A 20,540-nucleotide genomic window follows, 5' to 3' on the forward strand; every position below is an offset into this window, starting at 1 on the left:
CCCAGTGAACGGGAAGTGGATCCCAGTACACAGGGAGAGGATCCCAGTAAACGGGGAGTGGATCCCAGTACACAGGGAGAGGATCATAGTAAACAGGGAGTGGATCCCAGTACACAGGGAGAGAATCCCAGTAAATGGGGAGTGGATCCCAGTACACAGGGAGAGGATCCCAGTAAATGGGGAGTGGATCCCAGTACACAGTGAGTGTATCCCAGTACACAGGGAGAGGATCCCAGTAAACAGGGAGTGTAACCCAGTACACAGGGAGAGGATCCCAGTAAACGGGGAGTGGATCCCAGTACACAGGGAGAGGATCCCAGTACACGGGGAGTGGATCCCAGTACACAGGGAGAGGATCCCAGTGAAAGGGAAGTGGATCCCAGTACACAGGGAGAGGATCCCAGTAAACGGTGAGTGGATCCCAGTACACAGGGAGAGGATCCAAGTAAACGGGGCATGGATCCCAGTACAGAGGGAGAGGATCCCAATACACAGGGTGAGGATCCCAGTAAATGGGGAATGGATCCCAGTGCATAGGGAGAGGATCATAGTAAACAGGGAGTGGATCCCAGTACACAGGGAGAGGATCCCAATACACATGGAGATGATCCCAGTACACAGGGAGAGGATCCCAATGCATGGGAAGATGATCCCAGTACACAGGGAGAGGATCCCAGTAAACAGGGAGTGGATCCCAGTACACAGGGAGAGGATCCCAGTAAACGGGGAGTGGATCCCAGTACACAGGGAGAGGATCCCAATACACGGGGAGAGGATCCCAGTAGACAGGGAGAGGATCCCAGTAAACGGGGAGAGGATCCCAGTACACAGGGAGAGGATCCCAGTAAATGGGGAGTGGATCCCAGTACACAGGGAGAGAATCCCAGTAAACGGGGAGTGGATCCCAGTACACAGGGAGAGGATCCCAGTAAATGGGGAGTGGAACCCACTACACAGGGACAGTATCCCAGTACATAGGGAGAGGATCACAGTAAACAGGGAGTGGATCCCAGTACAAAGGGAGAGGATCCCAATACAAAGGGAGAGGATCCCAGTAAACGGGGTGTGGATCCCAGTACAAAGGGAGAGGATCCCAATACACAGGGAGAGGATCACATGAACGGGGAGTGGATTCCAGTAGACACGGAGAGGATCCCAATACATGGGGAGAGGATCCCAGTACACAGGGAGAGGATCCCAGTACATAGGGAGAGGATCCCAGTCCACAGGGAGAGGATCCCAGTAAACGAGGAGTGGATCCCAGTACACAGGGAGAGGATCCCAGTTAACGGGGAGTGGATCCCAGTACACAGGGAGAGGATCCCAGTAAATGGGGAGTGGATCCCAGTGCACGGGGAGAGGATCCCAGTAAATGGGGATTGGATCCCAGTACACAGGGAGAGGATCACAGTAAATGGGGAGTGGATCCCAGTACACAGGGATAGGATCCCAATACACGGGGAGAGGATCCCAGTACACAGGGAGAGGATCCCAGTAAATGGGGAGTGGATCCAGTACACAGTGAGTGTATCCCAGTACACAGGGAGAGGATCCCAGTAGACAGGGAGTGGATCCCAATACACGGGGAGAGGATCCCAGTTAACGGGGAGTGGATCCCAGTACACAGGGAGAGGATCCCAGTAAACAGGGAGTGGATCCCAGTACACAGGGAGAGGATCATAGTAAACAGGGAGTGGATCCCAGTACACAGGGAGAGAATCCCAGTAAATGGGGAGTGGATCCCAGTACACAGGGAGAGGATCCCAGTAAATGGGGAATGGATCCCAGTACACAGGGAGAGGATCATAGTAAACAGGGAGTGGATCCCAGTACACAGGGAGAGAATCCCAGTAAATGGGGAGTGGATCCCAGTACACAGGGAGAGGATCCCAGTAAATGGGGAGTGGATCCCAGTACACAGTGAGTGTATCCCAGTACACAGGGAGAGGATCACAGTCAACAGGGAGTGGATCCCAATATAAGGGGAGAGGATCCCAGTACAGAGGGAGAGAATCCCAGTAAATGGGGAGTGGATCCCACTACACAGGGAGAGTATCCCAGTACATAGGGCGAGGATCACAGTAAACGGGGAGTGGATCCCAGTAAACAGGGAGAGGATCCCAAAACACGGGGAGAGGATCCCAGTAAACAGGGAGAGAATCCCAGTAAACGGGGAGTGGATCCTCGTACACAGGGAGAGGATCCCAGTTAACGGGGAGTGGATCCCAGTACACAGGGAGAGGATCCCAGTAAACGGGGAGTGGATCCCAGTACACAGGGAGAGGATCCCAGTGAACGGGAAGTGGATCCCAGTACACAGGGAGAGGATCCCAGTAAACGGGGAGTGGATCCCAGTACACAGGGAGAGGATCCAAGTAAACGGGGAATGGATCCCAGTACAGAGGGAGAGGATCCCAATACACAGGGTGAGGATCCCAGTAAATGGGGAATGCATCCCAGTACACAGGGAGAGGATCATAGTAAACAGGGAGTGGATCCCAGTACACAGGGAGAGGATCCCAATACACATGGAGATGATCCCAGTACACAGGGAGAGGATCCCAATACAAGGGGAGATGATCCCAGTACACAGGGAGAGGATCCCAGTAAACAGGGAGTGGATCCCAGTACACAGGGAGAGGATCCCAGTAAACAGGGAGTGGATCCCAGTACACAGGGAGAGGATCACAGTGAACGGGGAGTGGATTCCAGTACACTGGGAGAGTATTCCAATACACGGGGAGAGGATCCCAGTACACAGGGAGAGGATCCCAGTAAACGGGGAGTGGATCCCAGTACACAGGGAGAGGATCCCAGTTAACGGGGAGTGGATCCCAGTACACAGGGAGAGGATTAAGTACACAGGGAGAGGATCCATGTAAATGGGGAGTGGATCCCAGTACACAGGGAGAGGATCACAGTAAACGGGGAGTGGATCCCAGTTCACTGGGAGAGGGACACAGTAAACGGGGAGTGGATCCCAGTACACAGGGAGAGGATCCCAGTAAACGGGGAGAGGATCCCAGTGCACAGGGAGAAGATCCCAGTAAATGGGGAGTGGATCCCAGTACACAGGGAGAGAATCCCAGTAAATGGGGAGTGGATCCCAGTACAGAGGGAGAGGATCCCAGTAAACGGGGAGTGGATCCCAGTACACAGGGAGTGGATCCCAGTACAAGGAGCATGGATCCCAGTAAACGGGGAGTGGATCCCAGTACACAGAGAGAGGATCCCAGTACACAGGGAGAGGATCCCAGTAGATGGGGAGTGGATCCCAGTACACTGGGAGAGGATCCCAATACACGGGGAGTGGATCCCAGTACAAAGGGAGAGGATCCCAGTGAACGGGAAGTGGATCCCAGTACACAGGGAGAGGATCCAAGTAAATGGGGAATGGATCCCAGTACAGAGGGAGAGGATCCCAATACACAGGGTGAGGATCCCAGTAAATGGGGAATGGATCCCAGTACACAGGGAGAGGATCATAGTAAACAGGGAGTGGATCCCAGTACACAGGGAGAGGATTCCAATACACATGGAGATGATCCCAGTACACAGGGAGAGGATCCCAATACAAGGGGAGATGATCCCAGTACACAGGGAGAGGATCCCAGTAAACAGGGAGTGGATCCCAGTACACAGGGAGAGGATCCCAGTAAACAGTGAGTGGATCCCAGTACACAGGGAGAGAATCACAGTGAACGGGGAGTGGATTCCAGTACACAGGGAGAGTATCCCAATACACGGGGAGAGGATCCCAGTACACAGGGAGAGGATCCCAGTAAACGGGGAGTGGATCCCAGTACACAGGGAGAGGATCCCAGTTAACGGGGAGTGGATCCCAGTACACAGGGAGAAGATTAAGTACACAGGGAGAGGATCCCTGTAAATGGGGAGTGGATCCCAGTACACAGGGAGAGGATCACAGTAAATGGGGAGTGGATCCCAGTACACAGGGAGAGGATCCCAGTACACAGGGAGAGGATCCCAGTAAACGGGGAGTGGATCCCAGTACACAGGGAGAGGGACACAGTAAACGGGGAGTGGATCCCAGTACACAGAGAGAGGATCCCAGTAAACGGGGAGAGGATCCCATTACATAGGGAGAGGATCCCAGTACACAGGGAGAAGATCCCAGTAAATGGGGAGTGGATCCCAGTACACAGGGAGAGAATCCCAGTGAACGGGGAGTGGATCCCAGTACACAGGGAGAGGATCCCAGTAAACGGGGAGTGGATCCCAGTGCACAGGGAGTGGATTCCAGTAAACAGGGAGTGGATCCCAGTACACAGGGCGTGGATCCCAGTAAACGGGGAGTGGATCCCAGTACACAGAGAGAGGATCCCAGTACACAGGGAGAGGATCCCAGTAGACGGGGAGTGCATCCCAGTACACCGGGAGAGGATCCCAATACACGGGGAGTGGATCCCAGTACAAAGGGAGAGGATCCCAGTAAACAGGGAGTGGATTCCAGTACACAGCGAGTGGATCCCAATACACGGGGAGAGGATCCCAGTACACAGGGAGAGGATCCCAGTAAATGGGGAGTGGATCCCAGTACACAGGGAGGGGATCCCAGTACACAGGGATTGGAAAACATTAAACGGGGAGTGGATCCCAGTACACAGGGAGAGGATCCCAGTAAACGGGGAGTGGATCCCAGTACAAAGGGAGAGGATCCCAATACACAGGGAGAGGATCCCAGTAAACGGGGAGATGATCCCAGTACACAGGGAGAGGATCCCAGTAAACAGGGAGTGGATCCCTGTACACAGGGAGAGGATCACAGTGAACGGGGAGTGGATTCCAGTACACAGGGAGAGGATCCCAATACACAGGGAGATGATCCCAGTACACAGGGAGAGGATCCCAGTAAACGGGGAGTGGATCCCAGTACACAGGGAGAGGATCCCAGTTAACGGGGAGTGGATCCCAGTACACAGGGAGAGGATCCCAGTTAACGGGGAGTGGATCCCAGTACACAGGGAGAGGATCCCAGTAAATGGGGAGTGGATCCCAGTACACAGGGAGAGGATCCCAGTACACAGCGAGAGGTTCCCAGTAAACAGGGAGTGGATCCCAGTACACAGGGAGAGGATCCCAGTAAACAGGGAGTGGATCCCAGTACACAGGGAAAGGATCCCAGTAAACGGGCAGTGGATCCCAATACACGGGGAGAGGATCCCAATACACTGGGAGAGGATCCCAGTAAATGGGAAGTGGAGCCCAGTACCCAGGGAGAGGAACCCAGTAAACGGGGAGTGGATCCCAGTACACAGGGAGAGGATCCCAATACACAGGGAGTGGATCCCAGTACACAGGGAGAGGATCCCAATACACGGGGAGAGGATCCCAGTACACAGGGAGAGGATCCCAGTAAATGGGGAGTGGATCCCAGTACACAGGGAGTGTATCCCAGTACACAGGGAGAGGAACCCAGTAGACAGGGAGTGGATCCCAATACACAGGGAGAGGATCCCAGTACAGAGTGAGAGAATCCCAGTAAATGGGGAGTGGATCCCAGTACACAGGGAGAGGATCCCAATACACGGGGAGTGGATCCCAGTACACAGGGAGAGAATCCCAGTAAACGGGGAGTGGATCCCAGTACACAGGGAGAGGATCCCAGTTAACGGGGAGTGGATCCCAGTACACAGGGAGAGGATCCCAGTACACAGGGAGAGGATCCCATTAAATGAGGAGTGGATCCCAGTACACAGGGTGAGGATCCCAGTAAAGGGGGAGTGGATCCCAGTACACAGGGAGTGTAACCCAGTGCACAGGGAGAGGATCCCAGTAAATGGGGAGTGGATCGCAGTACACAGGGAGAGGATCCCAGTAAACGGGGAGTGGATCCCAGTACACAGGGAGAGGATCCCAATACACAGGGAGAGGATCCCAGTAAACGGGAAGTGGATCCCAGTAAACAGGGAGAGGATCCCAGTAAACGGGGAGTGGATCCCTGTACACAGGGAGAGGATCCCAGTAAACGGGGAATGTATCCCAGTACACAGGGCGATGATCCCAATACACAGGGTGAGGATCCCAGTAAATGGGGAATGGATCCCAGTACACAGGGAGAGGATCCCAATACACATGGAAAGGATCCCAGTACACAGGGAGAGGATCCCAGTTACCAGGGAGTGGATCCCAGTACGCAGGGAGAGGATCCCAGTACACAGGGAGAGGATCCAAGTACACAGGGAGTGGATCCCAGTAAACAGTGAGTGGATCCCAGTACACAGGGAGAGGATCCCAATACACGGGGAGTGGATCCCAGTACACAGGGAGAGGATCCCAGTAAACGGGGAGTGGATCCCAGTGCACAGGGAGAGGATCCCAGTTAACGGGGAGTGGATCCCAGTATATAGGGAGAGGATCCCAGTAAATGGGGAGTGGATCCCAGTGCACAGGGAGAGGATCCCAGTAAATGGGGATTGGATCCCAGTACACAGGGAGAGGATCACAGTAAATGGGGAGTGGATCCCAGTACACAGGGAGAGGATCCCAATACACGGGGAGAGGATCCCAGTACACAGGGAGAGGATCCCAGTAAATGGGGAGTGGATCCAGTACACAGTGAGTGTATCCCAGTACACAGGGAGAGGATCCCAGTAGACAGGGAGTGGATCCCAATACACGGGGAGAGGATCCCAGTACAGAGGGAGAGAATCCCAGTAAATGGGGAGTGGATCCCACTACACAGGGAGAGTATCCCAGTACATAGGGAGAGGATCACAGTAAAAGGGGAGTGGATCCCAGTAAACAGGGAGAGGATCCCAATACACGGGGAGAGGATCTCAGTAAACAGGGAGTGGATCCCAGTACACAGGGAGAGGATCCCAGTAAACAGGGAGTGGATCCCAGTACACAGGGAGAGGATCCCAGTGAACGGGAAGTGGATCCCAGTACACAGGGAGAGGATCCCAGTAAACGGGGAGTGGATCCCAGTACACAGGGAGAGGATCCAAGTAAACGGGGAATGGATCCCAGTACAGAGGGACAGGATCCCAATACACAGGGTGAGGATCCCAGTAAATGGGGAATGGATCCCAGTACACAGGGAGAGGATCATAGTAAACAGGGAGTGGATCCCAGTGCACAGGGAGAGAATCCCAGTAAATGGGGAGTGGATCCCAGTACACAGGGAGAGGATCCCAGTAAATGGGGAGTGGATCCCAGTACACAGTGAGTGTATCCCAGTACACAGGGAGAGGATCACAGTCAACAGGGAGTGGATCCCAATATACGGGGAGAGGATCCCAGTAAACGGGGAGTGGATCCCAGTACACAGGGAGAGGATCCCAGTGAACGGGAAGTGGATCCCAGTACACAGGGAGAGGATCCCAGTAAACGGGGACTGGATCCCAGTACACAGGGAGAGGATCCAAGTAAACGGGGAATGGATCCCAGTACAGAGGGAGAGGATCCCAATACACAGGGTGAGGATCCCAGTAAATGGGGAATGGATCCCAGTACACAGGGAGAGGATCATAGTAAACAGGGAGTGGATCCCAGTACACAGGGAGAGGATCCCAATACACATGGAGATGATCCCAGTACACAGGGAGAGGATCCCAATACAAGGGGAGATGATCCCAGTACACAGGGAGAGGATCCCAGTAAACAGGGAGTGGATCCCAGTACACAGGGAGAGGATCCCAGTAAACAGTGAGTGGATCCCAGTACACAGGGAGAGAATCACAGTGAACGGGGAGTGGATTCCAGTACACAGGGAGAGTATCCCAATACACGGGGAGAGGATCCCAGTACACAGGGAGAGGATCCCAGTAAACGGGGAGTGGATCCCAGTACACAGGGAGAGGATCCCAGTTAACCGGGAGTGGATCCCAGTACACAGGGAGAGGATTAAGTACACAGGGAGAGGATCCCTGTAAATGGGGAGTGGATCCCAGTACACAGGGAGAGGATCACAGTAAATGGGGAGTGGAACCCAGTACACAGGGAGAGGATCCCAGTACACAGGGAGAGGATCCCAGTAAACGGGGAGTGGATCCCAGTACACAGGGAGAGGGACACAGTAAACGGGGAGTGGATCCCAGTACACAGAGAGAGGATCCCAGTAAACGGGGAGAGGATCCCAGTACATAGGGAGAGGATCCCAGTACACAGGGAGAAGATCCCAGTAAATGGGGAGTGGATCCCAGTACACAGGGAGAGAATCCCAGTGAACGGGGAGTGGATCCCAGTACACAGGGAGAGGATCCCAGTAAACGGGGAGTGGATCCCAGTGCACAGGGAGTGGATTCCAGTGAACAGGGAGTGGATCCCAGTACACAGGGCGTGGATCCCAGTAAACGGGGAGTGGATCCCAGTACACAGAGAGAGGATCCCAGTACACAGGGAGAGGATCCCAATACACGGGGAGTGGATCCCAGTACACAGGGAGAAGATCCCAGTAAATGGGGAGTGGATCCCAGTACACAGGGAGACAATCCCAGTGAACGGGGAGTGGATCCCAGTACACAGGGAGAGGATCCCAGTAAACGGGGAGTGGATCCCAGTACACAGAGAGAGGATCCCAGTACACAGGGAGAGGATCCCAGTAGACGGGGAGTGCATCCCAGTACACCGGGAGAGGATCCCAATACACGGGGAGTGGATCCCAGTACAAAGGGAGAGGATCCCAGTAAACAGGGAGTGGATTCCAGTACACAGTGAGTGGATCCCAATACACGGGGAGAGGATCCCAGTACACAGGGAGAGGATCCCAGTAAACAGGGAGTGGATCCCAGTACACAGGGAAAGGATCCCAGTAAACGGACAGTGGATCCCAATACACGGGGAGAGGATCCCAATACACTGGGAGAGGATCCCAGTAAATGGGAAGTGGAGCCCAGTACCCAGGGAGAGGATCCCAGTAAACGGGGAGTGGATCCCAGTACACAGGGAGAGGATCCCAATACACAGGGAGTGGATCCCAGTACACAGGGAGAGGATCCCAACACACGGGGAGAGGATCCCAGTACACAGGGAGAGGATCCCAGTAAATGGGGAGTGGATCCCAGTACACAGGGAGTGTATCCCAGTACACAGGGAGAGGAACCCAGTAGACAGGGAGTGGATCCCAATACACAGGGAGAGGATCCCAGTACAGAGGGAGAGAATCCCAGTAAATGGGGAGTGGATCCCAATACACAGGGAGAGTATCCCAGTACACAGGGAGAGAATCCCAGTTAACGGGGAGTTGATCCCAGTACACAGGGAGAGGATCCCAATACACGGGGAGAGGATCCCAGTACACAGGGAGAGAATCCCAGTAAACGGGGAGTGGATCCCAGTACACAGGGAGAGGATCCCAGTTAACGGGGTGTGGATCCCAGTACACAGGGAGAGGATCCCAGTAAATGAGGAGTGGATCCCAGTACACAGGGTGAGGATCCCAGTAAAGGGGGAGTGGATCCCAGTGCACAGGGAGTGTAACCCAGTGCACAGGGAGAGGATCCCAGTAAATGGGGAGTGGATCGCAGTACACAGGGAGAGGATCCCAGTAAACGGGGAGTGGATCCCAGTACACAGGGAGAGGATCCCAATACACAGGGAGAGGATCCCAGTAAACGGGAAGTGGATCCCAGTAAACAGGGAGAGGATCCCAGTAAACGGGGAGTGGATCCCTGTACACAGGGAGAGGATCCCAGTAAACGGGGAATGTATCCCAGTACACAGGGCGATGATCCCAATACACAGGGTGAGGATCCCAGTAAATGGGGAATGGATCCCAGTACACAGGGAGAGGATCCCAATACACATGGAAAGGATCCCAGTACACAGGGAGAGGATCCCAATACACGGGGAGATGATCCCAGTACACAGGGAGAGGATCCCAGTTACCAGGGAGTGGATCCCAGTACGCAGGGAGAGGATCCCAGTACACAGGGAGAGGATCCAAGTACACAGGGAGTGGATCCCAGTAAACAGTGAGTGGATCCCAGTACACAGGGAGAGGATCCCAATACACGGGGAGTGGATCCCAGTACACAGGGAGAGGATCCCAGTACACAGGGAGAGGATCCCAGTAGACGGGGAGTGGATCCCAGTACACAGGGAGAGGATCCCAATACACAGGGTGAGGATCCCAGTAAACCGAGAGTGGATCCCAGTACACAGGGAGAGGATCCCAATACACGGGGAGTGGATCCCAGTACACAGGGAGAGGATCCCAGTAAACGGGGTGTGGATCCCAGTATACAGTGAGAGGATCCCAGTACACAGGGAGAGGATCCCAGTAGACGGGGAGTGGATCCCAGTACACAGGGAGAGGATCCCAATACACAGGGTGAGGATCCCAGTAAACGGAGAGTGGATCCCACTACACAGGGAGAGGATCCCAGTACACAGGGAGATTTCCGCACTCTGCGCTTGTTCCACGCTCCGAGAAAGTTCCGCGCTCCGACATCGTTCCGCGCTCCTGGAAAGTTCCGCGCTCCGAGAAATTTCCGCGCTCCGAGAAAGTTCCGCGCTCCGAGATCATTCCGCGCTCCGAGAAAGTTCCGCGCTCTGCGCTCGTTCCGCGCTCCGAGAAAGTTCCGCGCTCCGAGAAAGTTCCGCGCTCCGAGATCGATCCGCGCTCCGAGAAAGTTCCGCGCTCCGAGAAAGTTCCGCGCTCCGAGAAAGTTCCGCGCTCCGAGAAAGTTCCGCGCTCCGAGAAAGTTCCGCGCTCCGAGAAAGTTCCGCTCTCCGAGAAATTTCCGCACTCCGAGAAAGTTCCGCGCTCCGACATCGTTCCGCGCTCCTGGAAAGTTCCGCGCTCCGAGATCATTCCGCGCTCCGAGAAAGTTCCGCGCTCCGAGAAAGTTCCGCGCTCCGAGAAAGTTCCGCGCTCCGAGAAAGTTCCGCGCTTCGAGATCGATCCGCGCTCCGAGAAATTTCCGCACTCCGAGAAAGTTCCGCGCTCCGACATCATTCCGCGCTCCTGGAAAGTTCCGCGCTCCGAGAAAGTTCCGCGCTCCTAGAATGTTCCGCGCTCCGAGATCATTCCGCGCTCCGAGAAAGTTCCGCGCTCCGAGAAAGTTCCGCGCTCCGAGAAAGTTCCGCGCTCCGAGAAAGTTCCGCGCTCTGCGCTCGTTCCGCGCTCTGAGATCTTTCCGCGCTCTGAGCTCGTTCTGCGCTCTGCGCTCGTTCCGCGCTCTGCGCTCGTTCCGCGCTCTGAGCTCGTTCCGCGCTCTGCGCTCGTTCCACGCTCTGAGATCGTTCTGCGCTCTGCGCTCGTTCCGCGCTCTGCGCTCGTTCCACGCTCTGAGATCGTTCTGCGCTCTGCGCTCGTTCCGCGCTCTGCGCTCGTTCCGCGCTCTGAGAACGTTCCGCGCTCTGCGCTCGTTCCGCGCTCTGAGATCGTTCCGCGCTCTGAGATCGTTCCGCGCTCTGCGCTCGTTCCGCGCTCTGAGAACGTTCCGCGCTCTGCGATCATTCCACGCTCTGCACTCGCTCCGCGCTCTGAGAACGTTCCGCGCTCTGCGCTCGTTCCGCGCTCTGAGAACGTTCCGCGCTCTGCGATCATTCCACGCTCTGCACTCGCTCCGCGCTCTGAGAACGTTCCGCGCTCTGCGCTCGTTCCGCGCTCTGAGAACGTTCCGCGCTCTGCGATCATTCCGCGCTCTGAGAACGTTCCACGCTCTGCGCTCGTTCTGCGCTCTGAGAACGTTCCGCGTTCTGCGCTCGTTCCGCGCTCTGAGAACGTTCCGCGCTCTGCGCTCGTTCCGCGCTCTGCGAACGTTCCGCGCTCTGCGATCATTCCACGCTCCGAGATCATTCCGCGCTCCGAGAACGTTCCGCGCTCCGAGAAAGTTCCACGCTCTGCGCTCGCTCCACGCTCTTCGCTCGCTCCGTGAAAGGATAGACAATCGCCACCTTCCTGAGGCATTTTACACAACAATAAGAGGCGAGGAGGACGATGAGCGATTGCTCCATACTCACCCTCTTCCCCGGTTTTCCCGTCGCACCAACTGGACCTTGTCCACCTCTGGGACCCTGGTTAAACAATGCACAGGGTGAGGATCAGTCTCACACAAATCGGCTTTTTTATTTGTTCACGGGATGTGGGCGTCGCTGGCGAGGCCGGCATTTATTGCCCATCCCTAATTGCCCTTGAGAAGGTGGTGGTGAGCCGCCTTCTTGAACCGCTGCAGTCCGTGTGGTGAAGGTTCTCCCACAGTGCTGTTAGGAAGGGAGTTCCAGGATTTTGACCCAGCGACGATGAAGGAACGGCGATATATTTCCAAGTCGGGATGGTGTGTGACTTGGAGGGGAACGTGCAGGTGGTGTTGTTCCCATGTGCCTGCTGCTCTTGTCCTTCTAGGTGGTAGAGGTCGCGGGTTTGGTTACAACACATAATTCCAGAAAGAAAAGACCCCAAAGTTCCTGGGATTGGGAGGAGCTTCACTCCACCAGAGAGAGAGCAGAGTAAAATCTGGAACCATTGAATCGTACAGGAGGAGGCCATTCAGCCCATCGTGCCTGTGCTGGCTCTTTGAAAGATCTATCCAATTAGTCCCACTCCCCCCGCTCTTTCCCCACAGCCCTGTAAATTTTTCCCCTTCGAGTATGTATCCAATTCCCATTTGAAAGTTATTATTGAATCTGCTTCCCCCGCCCTTTCAGGCAGTGCATTCCAGATCAGAACAACTCGCTGCGTAAAAAAACATTCTCCTCATCTCCCCTCTGGTTCTTTTGCCAATTATCTTAAATCTGTGTCCTCTGGTTACCGACCCTCCTGCCACTGGAAACAGTTTCTCCTTATTTACTCTATCAAAGCCCTTCATGATTTTGAACACCTCGATTAAATCTCCCCTTAACCTTCTCTGCTCTGAGGAGAACAATCCCAGCTTCTCCAGTCTCTCCACATCACTGAAGTCCCTCATCCCTGGTCCCATTCTGGTAAATCCCCTCTGCACCCTCTCCAAGGCCGTCACATCTTTTTGGCAACCAAAGGTATTAAGGGATATGGGACAAAGGCAGGTATATGGAGTTAGTCACAGATCAGCCATGATCTTATCAAATGGCGGAGCAGGCTCAAGGGGCTGAATGGCCTACTCCTGTTCCTATGTTCCTATGTGCTGTAACCTTTCTATGATTTCATGATTTATATGACCTTATGATGGAGGGAATGTCGTTGATGAAGCAGCTGAAGATGAACAGTCTTTTTACTTGTCCTGCCACCTTCAAAGATTTGTGTACATTCACCCCCAGGTCTCTCTGTTCCTGCACCCCCTTTAAAATTGGACCATTTAGTTTATTTTGCCTCTCCTCATTCTTCCTACCAAAATGTATCACTTCACACTTCGAATTGAATGAAAAAGTGATGCTGTTATTTTGAAACGTTTTGTTTCTACTTGGATTCCGTCTCCTGACGTAATGAATTAAAATATGTGGCAAAATGAAATTAAAACACAATTTACCTGCGGTCCAGAATCACCACTTTCACCCTTCAGGCCGAGACCGCCTGGAATACCCTTCAGGACAAGAGACAAAAGACAAATTAGAGCCGAGAAGCAAGGCCGGGAGATCGAGGAGACACATCTTCAACAGAGCAAACTCCACGTGTGGGAGGCACCGAGGGGATCGGAGGCAATGAGGCGATCGGAGGCACGGAGGCGATCGGAGGCACCGAGGGGATCGGAGGCACGGAGGCGATCGGAGGCACCGAGGCGATCGGAGGCACCGAGGCGATCGGAGGCACCGAGGCGATCGGAGGCGATCGGAGGCACCGAGGCGATCGGAGGCACCGAGGCGATCGGAGGCGATCGGAGGCACCGAGGCGATCGGAGGCACCGAGGCGATCGGAGGCACCGAGGCGATCGGAGGCGATCGGAGGCACCGAGGCGATCGGAGGCACCGAGGCGATCGGAGGCACCGAGGCGATCGGAGGCACCGAGGCGATCAGAGGCGATCAGAGGCCGGCTACAGGCGCACACGGAGAATTTGTTTTAATAGATCCACCGGATGTGGGCGTCGCTGGCAAGGCCGGCATTTATTGCCCATCCCCAGTTGCCCTGAGAAGGTGGTGCTGGGCCTTCTTCTTGAACCACTGGGAGCGGGTTTGATACAAACTGAGTGTCTCGCTCGGACACTCCAGAGGGAGGTTAAGGGTCAGCCACGTTGGTGTGGGACTGGAGTCACATATAGGCCCAGACCGGGTAAGGACGGCAGGTTTCCTTCCCTAAAGGACATTAGTGAACCAGTTGGGTTTTTACGACAATCCGACAGTTTCACGGTCACTTTTACCGAGACCGGCCCCACAAATGACCAGAGTTTATTGGATCAGTTTTACGACTTGCCCTGGTGGGGTTTGAACTCATGTCCTGTGGGCCATCCCAGCCGCCAGGCCCACGGTATCCGGGGGGCAAAGGTTATGGGGGGGGCAGGGAGAGGGCAGTTGTTAAGTTGTCACAGATGACCGAGCTAATCAAGGCATTTCATTGGTGTCCGGCAGATGTACCCGGTAAACGGGGATAAAAGGGTTAAATTACGAGGACAGGTTGCAGAGACTGGGCTTGTATTCCCTCGAGTTTAGAAGATTGAGGGCTGATCTAATCGAGGGGTTTAAGATGATTAAAGGATTTGATCGGGTCGATAGAGAGAAACTATTTCCTCTGGTGGGAGAGTCCAGAACAAGGGGGAATAATCTTAAAATTAGAGCTCGGCTGTTCAGGGGTGATGTCAGGAAGCATTTCTTCACACAAAGGGGAGTGGAAATCTGGAACTCTCTCCCCCAAAAGGCTGTGGATGCTGGGGGTCAATTGGAGCTTTCAAGACTGAGATCGATGGATTTTTGTTGGGTATCAAGGGATACGGAGCAAAGGAGGGGAAATGGGGTTAAGATACAGATCAGACGTGATCTTATTGAACGGTGGAACAGGTTCGAGGGGCTGAATGGCCTCCTCCTGTTCCTTTGTTCCTATGAACGGTGGAACAGGCTTGAGGGGCTGAATGGCCTCCTCCTGTTCCTTTGTTCCTATGAACGGTGGAACAGGCCCGAGGGGCTGAATGGCCTCCTCCTGTTCCTTTGTTCCTGTGTTGACAGACAAAACATCAGTGTTCCAAAGTTGAACATGTCTGGACGAGGAATGCCTGGCTTGAAGGTGACATGAAATGTAATCTTTGTAAAGTGACAGTGAGAGATTAGCCAAACGTCGAGTTTCGCGGTTGAAGATGAGGCCCACAGAAAGGTTCGTTCATGCTTTTTGTCGAGGATTTCATCGAGAGATTCCGTTTCTGGTTACAGCAGAGTTTGGATACTTGCTGTCGGGCCCACTGATTCGATCCATGTGTTCCCAGCCTTTCCCTGCTGCCGACCAGCGGAGTCAGCGCTGTGTCGGGTCTGTTCAGACCGCACTCTGCAATCAAACCCCCTCAGAGGACTCAAAAAAAACTCTCGGCACCTTCCAACTTCTTCCAACACTTGGAGATGGGAGGGAAGCAGACTAAATACCGCGGTGGAGCAGACGGAAGTGCCTTTTCCTGAGTGGAGCAGTCTAGTCTGATTAAAACACTGGTCAGCTCGACTCAGGAAGGGAAGCTACTGTTCAACGTGTGAAAATGAGACAGAAACGAACGATCGCTTAAAACAGCAGTTTCCGCAATTGGCATGACTGGAATCGAGAGATTCTGACCCTGCCTGTCTCCAAATAGAAAGATCGACTTTAAAAGGGACTGCAATCACAATTAGCAACGAGACCCAAGTCTGACTCACTCTCCCACTCTCCGTAAACTTCAGCTCATCCAAAACTCTGCCCCCCCGTATCCTAACTCACCCCGAGTCCCGTTCACCCATCACCCCCTGAGCTCACTGACCCACACTGGCTCCCGGTCCAGGAACACCTCGATTTTAAAATTCTCATCCTCATGTTCAAATCCCTCCCTGGCCTCACCCCCCTCCCTATCTCTGTAACCCCCTCCAGCCCCACACCCCTCCCTATCTCTGTAACTCCCTCCAGCCCCACACCCCTCCCTATCTCTGTAACCCCCTCCAGCCCCACACCCCTCCCTATCTCTGTAACCCCCTCCAGCCCCACACCCCTCCCTATCTCTGTAACCTCCTCCAGCCCCACACCCCTCCCTATCTCTGTAACCCCCTCCAGCCCGACACCCCTCCCTATCTCTGTAACCCCCTCCAGCCCTACACCCCTCCCTATCTCTGTAACCCCCTCCAGCCCTACACCCCTCCCTATCTCTGTAACCCCCTCCAGCCCCACACCCCTCCCTATCTCTGTAACCCCCTCCAGCCCCACACCCCTCCCTATCTCTGTAACCTCCTCCAGCCCCACACCCCTCCCTATCTCTGTAACCCCCTCCAGCCCCACACCCCTCCCTATCTCTGTAACCCCCTCCAGCCCCACACCCCTCCCTATCTCTGTAACCCCCTCCAGCCCCACACCCCTCCCTATCTCTGTAACCCCCTCCAGCCCTACACCCCTCCCTATCTCTGTAACCCCCTCCAGCCCCACACCCCTCCCTATCTCTGTAACCCCCTCCAGCCCCACACCCCTCCCTATCTCTGTAACCCCCTCCAGCCCCACACCCCTCCCTATCTCTGTAACCTCCTCCAGCCCCACACCCCTCCCTATCTCTGTAACCCCCTCCAGCCCCACACCCCTCCCTATCTCTGTAACCCCCTCCAGCCCCACACCCCTCCCTATCTCTGTAACCTCCTCCAGCCCTACACCCCTCCCTATCTCTGTAACCCCCTCCAGCCCCACACCCCTCCCTATCTCTGTAACCCCCTCCAGCCCCACACCCCTCCCTATCTCTGTAACCCCCTCCAGCCCCACACCCCTCCCTATCTCTGTAACCTCCTCCAGCCCCACACCCCTCCCTATCTCTGTAACCCCCTCCAGCCCGACACCCCTCCCTATCTCTGTAACCCCCTCCAGCCCTACACCCCTCCCTATCTCTGTAACCCCCTCCAGCCCCTCGCCCCTCCCTATCTCTGTAACCTCCTCCAGCCCTGCACCCCTCCCTATCTCTGTAACCCCCTCCAGCCCTACACCCCTCCCTATCTCTGTAACCCCCTCCAGCCCTACACCCCTCCCTATCTCTGTAACCCCCTCCAGCCCTACACCCCTCCCTATCTCTGTAACCTCCTCCAGCCCCACACCCCTCCCTATCTCTGTAACCCCCTCCAGCCCCACACCCCTCCCTATCTCTGTAACCCCCTCCAGCCCCACACCCCTCCCTATCTCTGTAACCCCCTCCAGCCCTACACCCCTCCCTATCTCTGTAACCCCCTCCAGCCCCTCGCCCCTCCCTATCTCTGTAACCCCCTCCAGCCCCTCGCCCCTCCCTATCTCTGTAACCTCCTCCAGCCCCACACCCCTCCCTATCTCTGTAACCCCCTCCAGCCCCACACCCCTCCCTATCTCTGTAACCCCCTCCAGCCCCACACCCCTCCCTATCTCTGTAACCCCCTCCAGCCCCACACCCCTCCCTATCTCTGTAACCCCCTCCAGCCCCACACCCCTCCCTATCTCTGGAACCCCCTCCAGCCCCACACCCCTCCCTATCTCTGTAACCCCCTCCAGCCCTACACCCCTCCGAGATCTTTGCGCTCCTCCAATTCCGGCCTCTTGTCCATCCCCGATTTTAATCGCTCCACCATTGGCGGCCGTTCCTTCAGCTGCCTGGGCCCTGAGCTCTGGAATTCCCTCCCTGAACCTCTCCCCCTCTCCCCCTCTCTCTCCTCCTTTAAGACCCTCCTTAAAACCTCCCTCTTTGACCAAGCTTGTGGTCTCCTGTCCTAATATCTCCTGATGTGTCTCGGTGTCAATCTCTGTCTGGTTTACTCTCCAATAAAGCACCCTGGGAGGTTTCACTGCGTTAAAGGTGCAAAATGGGAGGAATTGGAAGAAATTATGGGAGAAATTCCAATTTTAAGAAAATCTGGGAAATCTCCCGGCTTTTCTCCAAAACGAACTCATTCGTCCCTCACTTGCCTCTGAGTCAGAAGGTCGTGGGTTCAAGGTCCCACTCCAGAGACTCCCAGTGCAGTACTGAGGGAGTGCCGCACTGTCGGAGGGTCAGTACTGAGGGAGTGCCGCACTGTCGGAGGGTCAGTACTGAGGGAGTGCCGCACTGTCGGAGGGTCAGTACTGAGGGAGTGCCGCACTGTCGGAGGGTCAGTACTGAGGGAGTGCTGCACTGTCGGAGGGTCAGTACTGAGGGAGCGCTGCACTGTCGGAGGGTCAGTACTGAGGGAGTGCCGCACTGTCGGAGGGTCAGTACTGAGGGAGTGCTGCACTGTCGGAGGGTCAGTACTGAGGGAGTGCCGCACTGTCGGAGGGTCAGTACTGAGGGAGTGCCGCACCGTCGGAGGGTCAGTACTGAGGGAGTGCTGCACTGTCGGAGGGTCAGTACTGAGGGAGCGCTGCACTGTCTGAGGGTCAGTACTGAGGGAGTGCCGCACTGTCGGAGGGTCAGTACTGAGGGAGTGCTGCACTGTCGGAGGGTCAGTACTGAGGGAGCGCCGCACTGTCGGAGGGTCGGTACTGAGGGCGTGCCGCACTGTCGGAGGGTCAGTACTGAGGGAGTGCCGCACTGTCGGAGGGTCAGTACTGAGGGAGCGCTGCACTGTCTGAGGGTCAGTACTGAGGGAGTGCCGCACTGTCGGAGGGTCAGTACTGAGGGAGCGCTGCACTGTCTGAGGGTCAGTACTGAGGGAGTGCTGCACTGTCTGAGGGTCAGTACTGAGGGAGTGCCGCACTGTCGGAGGGTCAGTACTGAGGGAGCGCTGCACTGTCTGAGGGTCAGTACTGAGGGAGTGCCGCACTGTCGGAGGGTCAGTACTGAGGGAGTGCTGCACTGTCGGAGGGTCAGTATTGAGGGAGTGCTGCACTGTCGGTGGGTCAGTACTGAGGGAGCGCTGCACTGTCTGAGGGTCAGTACTGAGGGAGTGCTGCACTGTCGGAGGGTCAGTACTGAGGGAGCGCTGCACTGTCGGAGGGTCAGTACTGAGGGAGCGCTGCACTGTCGGAGGGTCAGTACTGAGGGAGTGCTGCACTGTCGGAGGGTCAGTACTGAGGGAGTGCTGCACTGTCGGAGGGTCAGTACTGAGGGAGTGCTGCACTGTCGGAGGGTCAGTACTGAGGGAGTGCTGCACTGTCGGAGGGTCAGTACTGAGGGAGTGCTGCACTGTCGGAGGGTCAGTACTGAGGGAGAGCTGCACTTTCGGAGGGTCAGTACTGAGGGAGCGCTGCACTGTCGGAGGGTCAGTACTGAGGGAGTGCTGCACTGTCGGAGGGTCAGTACTGAGGGAGCGCTGCACTGTCGGAGGGTCAGTACTGAGGGAGTGCTGCACTGTCGGAGGGTCAGTACTGAGGGAGTGCTGCACTGTCGGAGGGTCAATACTGAGGGAATGCTGCACTGTCGGAGGGTCAGTACTGAGGGAGTGATGCACTGTCCTCACCTCACTGCCCCTCCTCTCCTCTCCCTCCTCTCCTCTCCCCCCTCACTCTTGCTTCACTCTTCAATCTCAGGCCTGTGGGTTCGAGTTGGAGTGAGGCTGACCGCCGGTTTTAGGCAGACCCCTGGACTGTCCCGAGTTCGGACCCCCTTTGAGGGTCACGGCTGGCTGGTTGCCGGGGTAACGGGGCCGGAAAGCTCTCGAGCGGATTGATCTGGGCCCCTCAAAGCCTCATCAAGGCCGATTTTCCCAACCGTAAATCGGTCCCAATTGGCTGCCGATGTCTGAAGTCCGGTCGAGCCGGAATGAGATTTAAAGAAAGGAAGAATATGGAGAACGTGGGAAAGGTCCAAAACCCAATATCGTCAATAACTTACCACCGGACCTGATCTCCCCGTCAGCCCCATTGGTCCACTGGGACCCCGCATTGCAATCTAGAGAGAACAAAAAGCAAATCAGGATCCATCTCACTCCAAATCCAAGGACGCTCTGCTGCCCTTCTACAGAACTCGAGGGGTCATATTTAAGGCAGGAGGGTCGGTGACCAGAGGACACAGGTTTAAGGTCATTGGCAAAAGAACCAGAGGGGAGATGAGGAGAATGTTTTTTACGCAGCGAGTTGTTCTGATCTGGAATGTGCTGCCTGAAAGGGCGGTGGAAGCAGATTCAATAATAACTTTCAAATGGGAATTGGAGAAATACTCGAAGGGGAAAAATTTGTTGGGGAGTGGGACGAATTGGATAGGTCTTTCAAAGGCACAATGGGTCGAATGGCCTCCTTCTGTGCTGTGGGATTCTATGATTCTCTGATTTACAAGTTACGGACAACAAAATGCAGGAGAAACTTCTTCACCCAGAGAGTGGTGAGAATGTGGAACTCACTCCCACAAGGAGAGGTTGAGGTGAATAGTGTAGATGGATTTAAGGGGAAGCTCGATAAACACATGAGGGAGAGAGGAATGGAAGGAGATGCTGATAGGGTGAGATGGAGAGGGGAGGGAGGAGGCTCGTGTGGAGAATAAACACCGGGACAGACCAGTGGGGCCGAATGGCCTGTTTCTGTGCTGTAGTCTCGATGTAATTCCATGAGTATGTGCAACAGGTACGGGCATTTTTATTCGTTCAT

General features: G+C 55.4%; 1 protein-coding gene across 1 annotated transcript in view; it reads right to left on the reverse strand.

Annotated features, from left to right (window-relative positions):
• LOC137312037 (collagen alpha-1(XI) chain-like) overlaps nucleotides 1-20,540 on the reverse strand; it is a gene marked incomplete at both ends in the record, with an annotated part of 196,628 nt that overhangs the window by 50,900 nt on the left and 125,188 nt on the right. The window contains 3 exons of the mRNA XM_067978829.1: nucleotides 11,935-11,988; nucleotides 13,416-13,469; nucleotides 19,792-19,848. Coding sequence (XP_067834930.1) covers nucleotides 11,935-11,988; nucleotides 13,416-13,469; nucleotides 19,792-19,848 — 165 coding nt within the window. The remainder of the gene's footprint in view (nucleotides 1-11,934; nucleotides 11,989-13,415; nucleotides 13,470-19,791; nucleotides 19,849-20,540) is intronic.

The sequence above is a fragment of the Heptranchias perlo genome, unplaced genomic scaffold, assembly GCF_035084215.1.
Source record: "Heptranchias perlo isolate sHepPer1 unplaced genomic scaffold, sHepPer1.hap1 HAP1_SCAFFOLD_394, whole genome shotgun sequence".
NCBI classification, from domain to species: Eukaryota; Metazoa; Chordata; class Chondrichthyes; order Hexanchiformes; family Hexanchidae; genus Heptranchias; species Heptranchias perlo.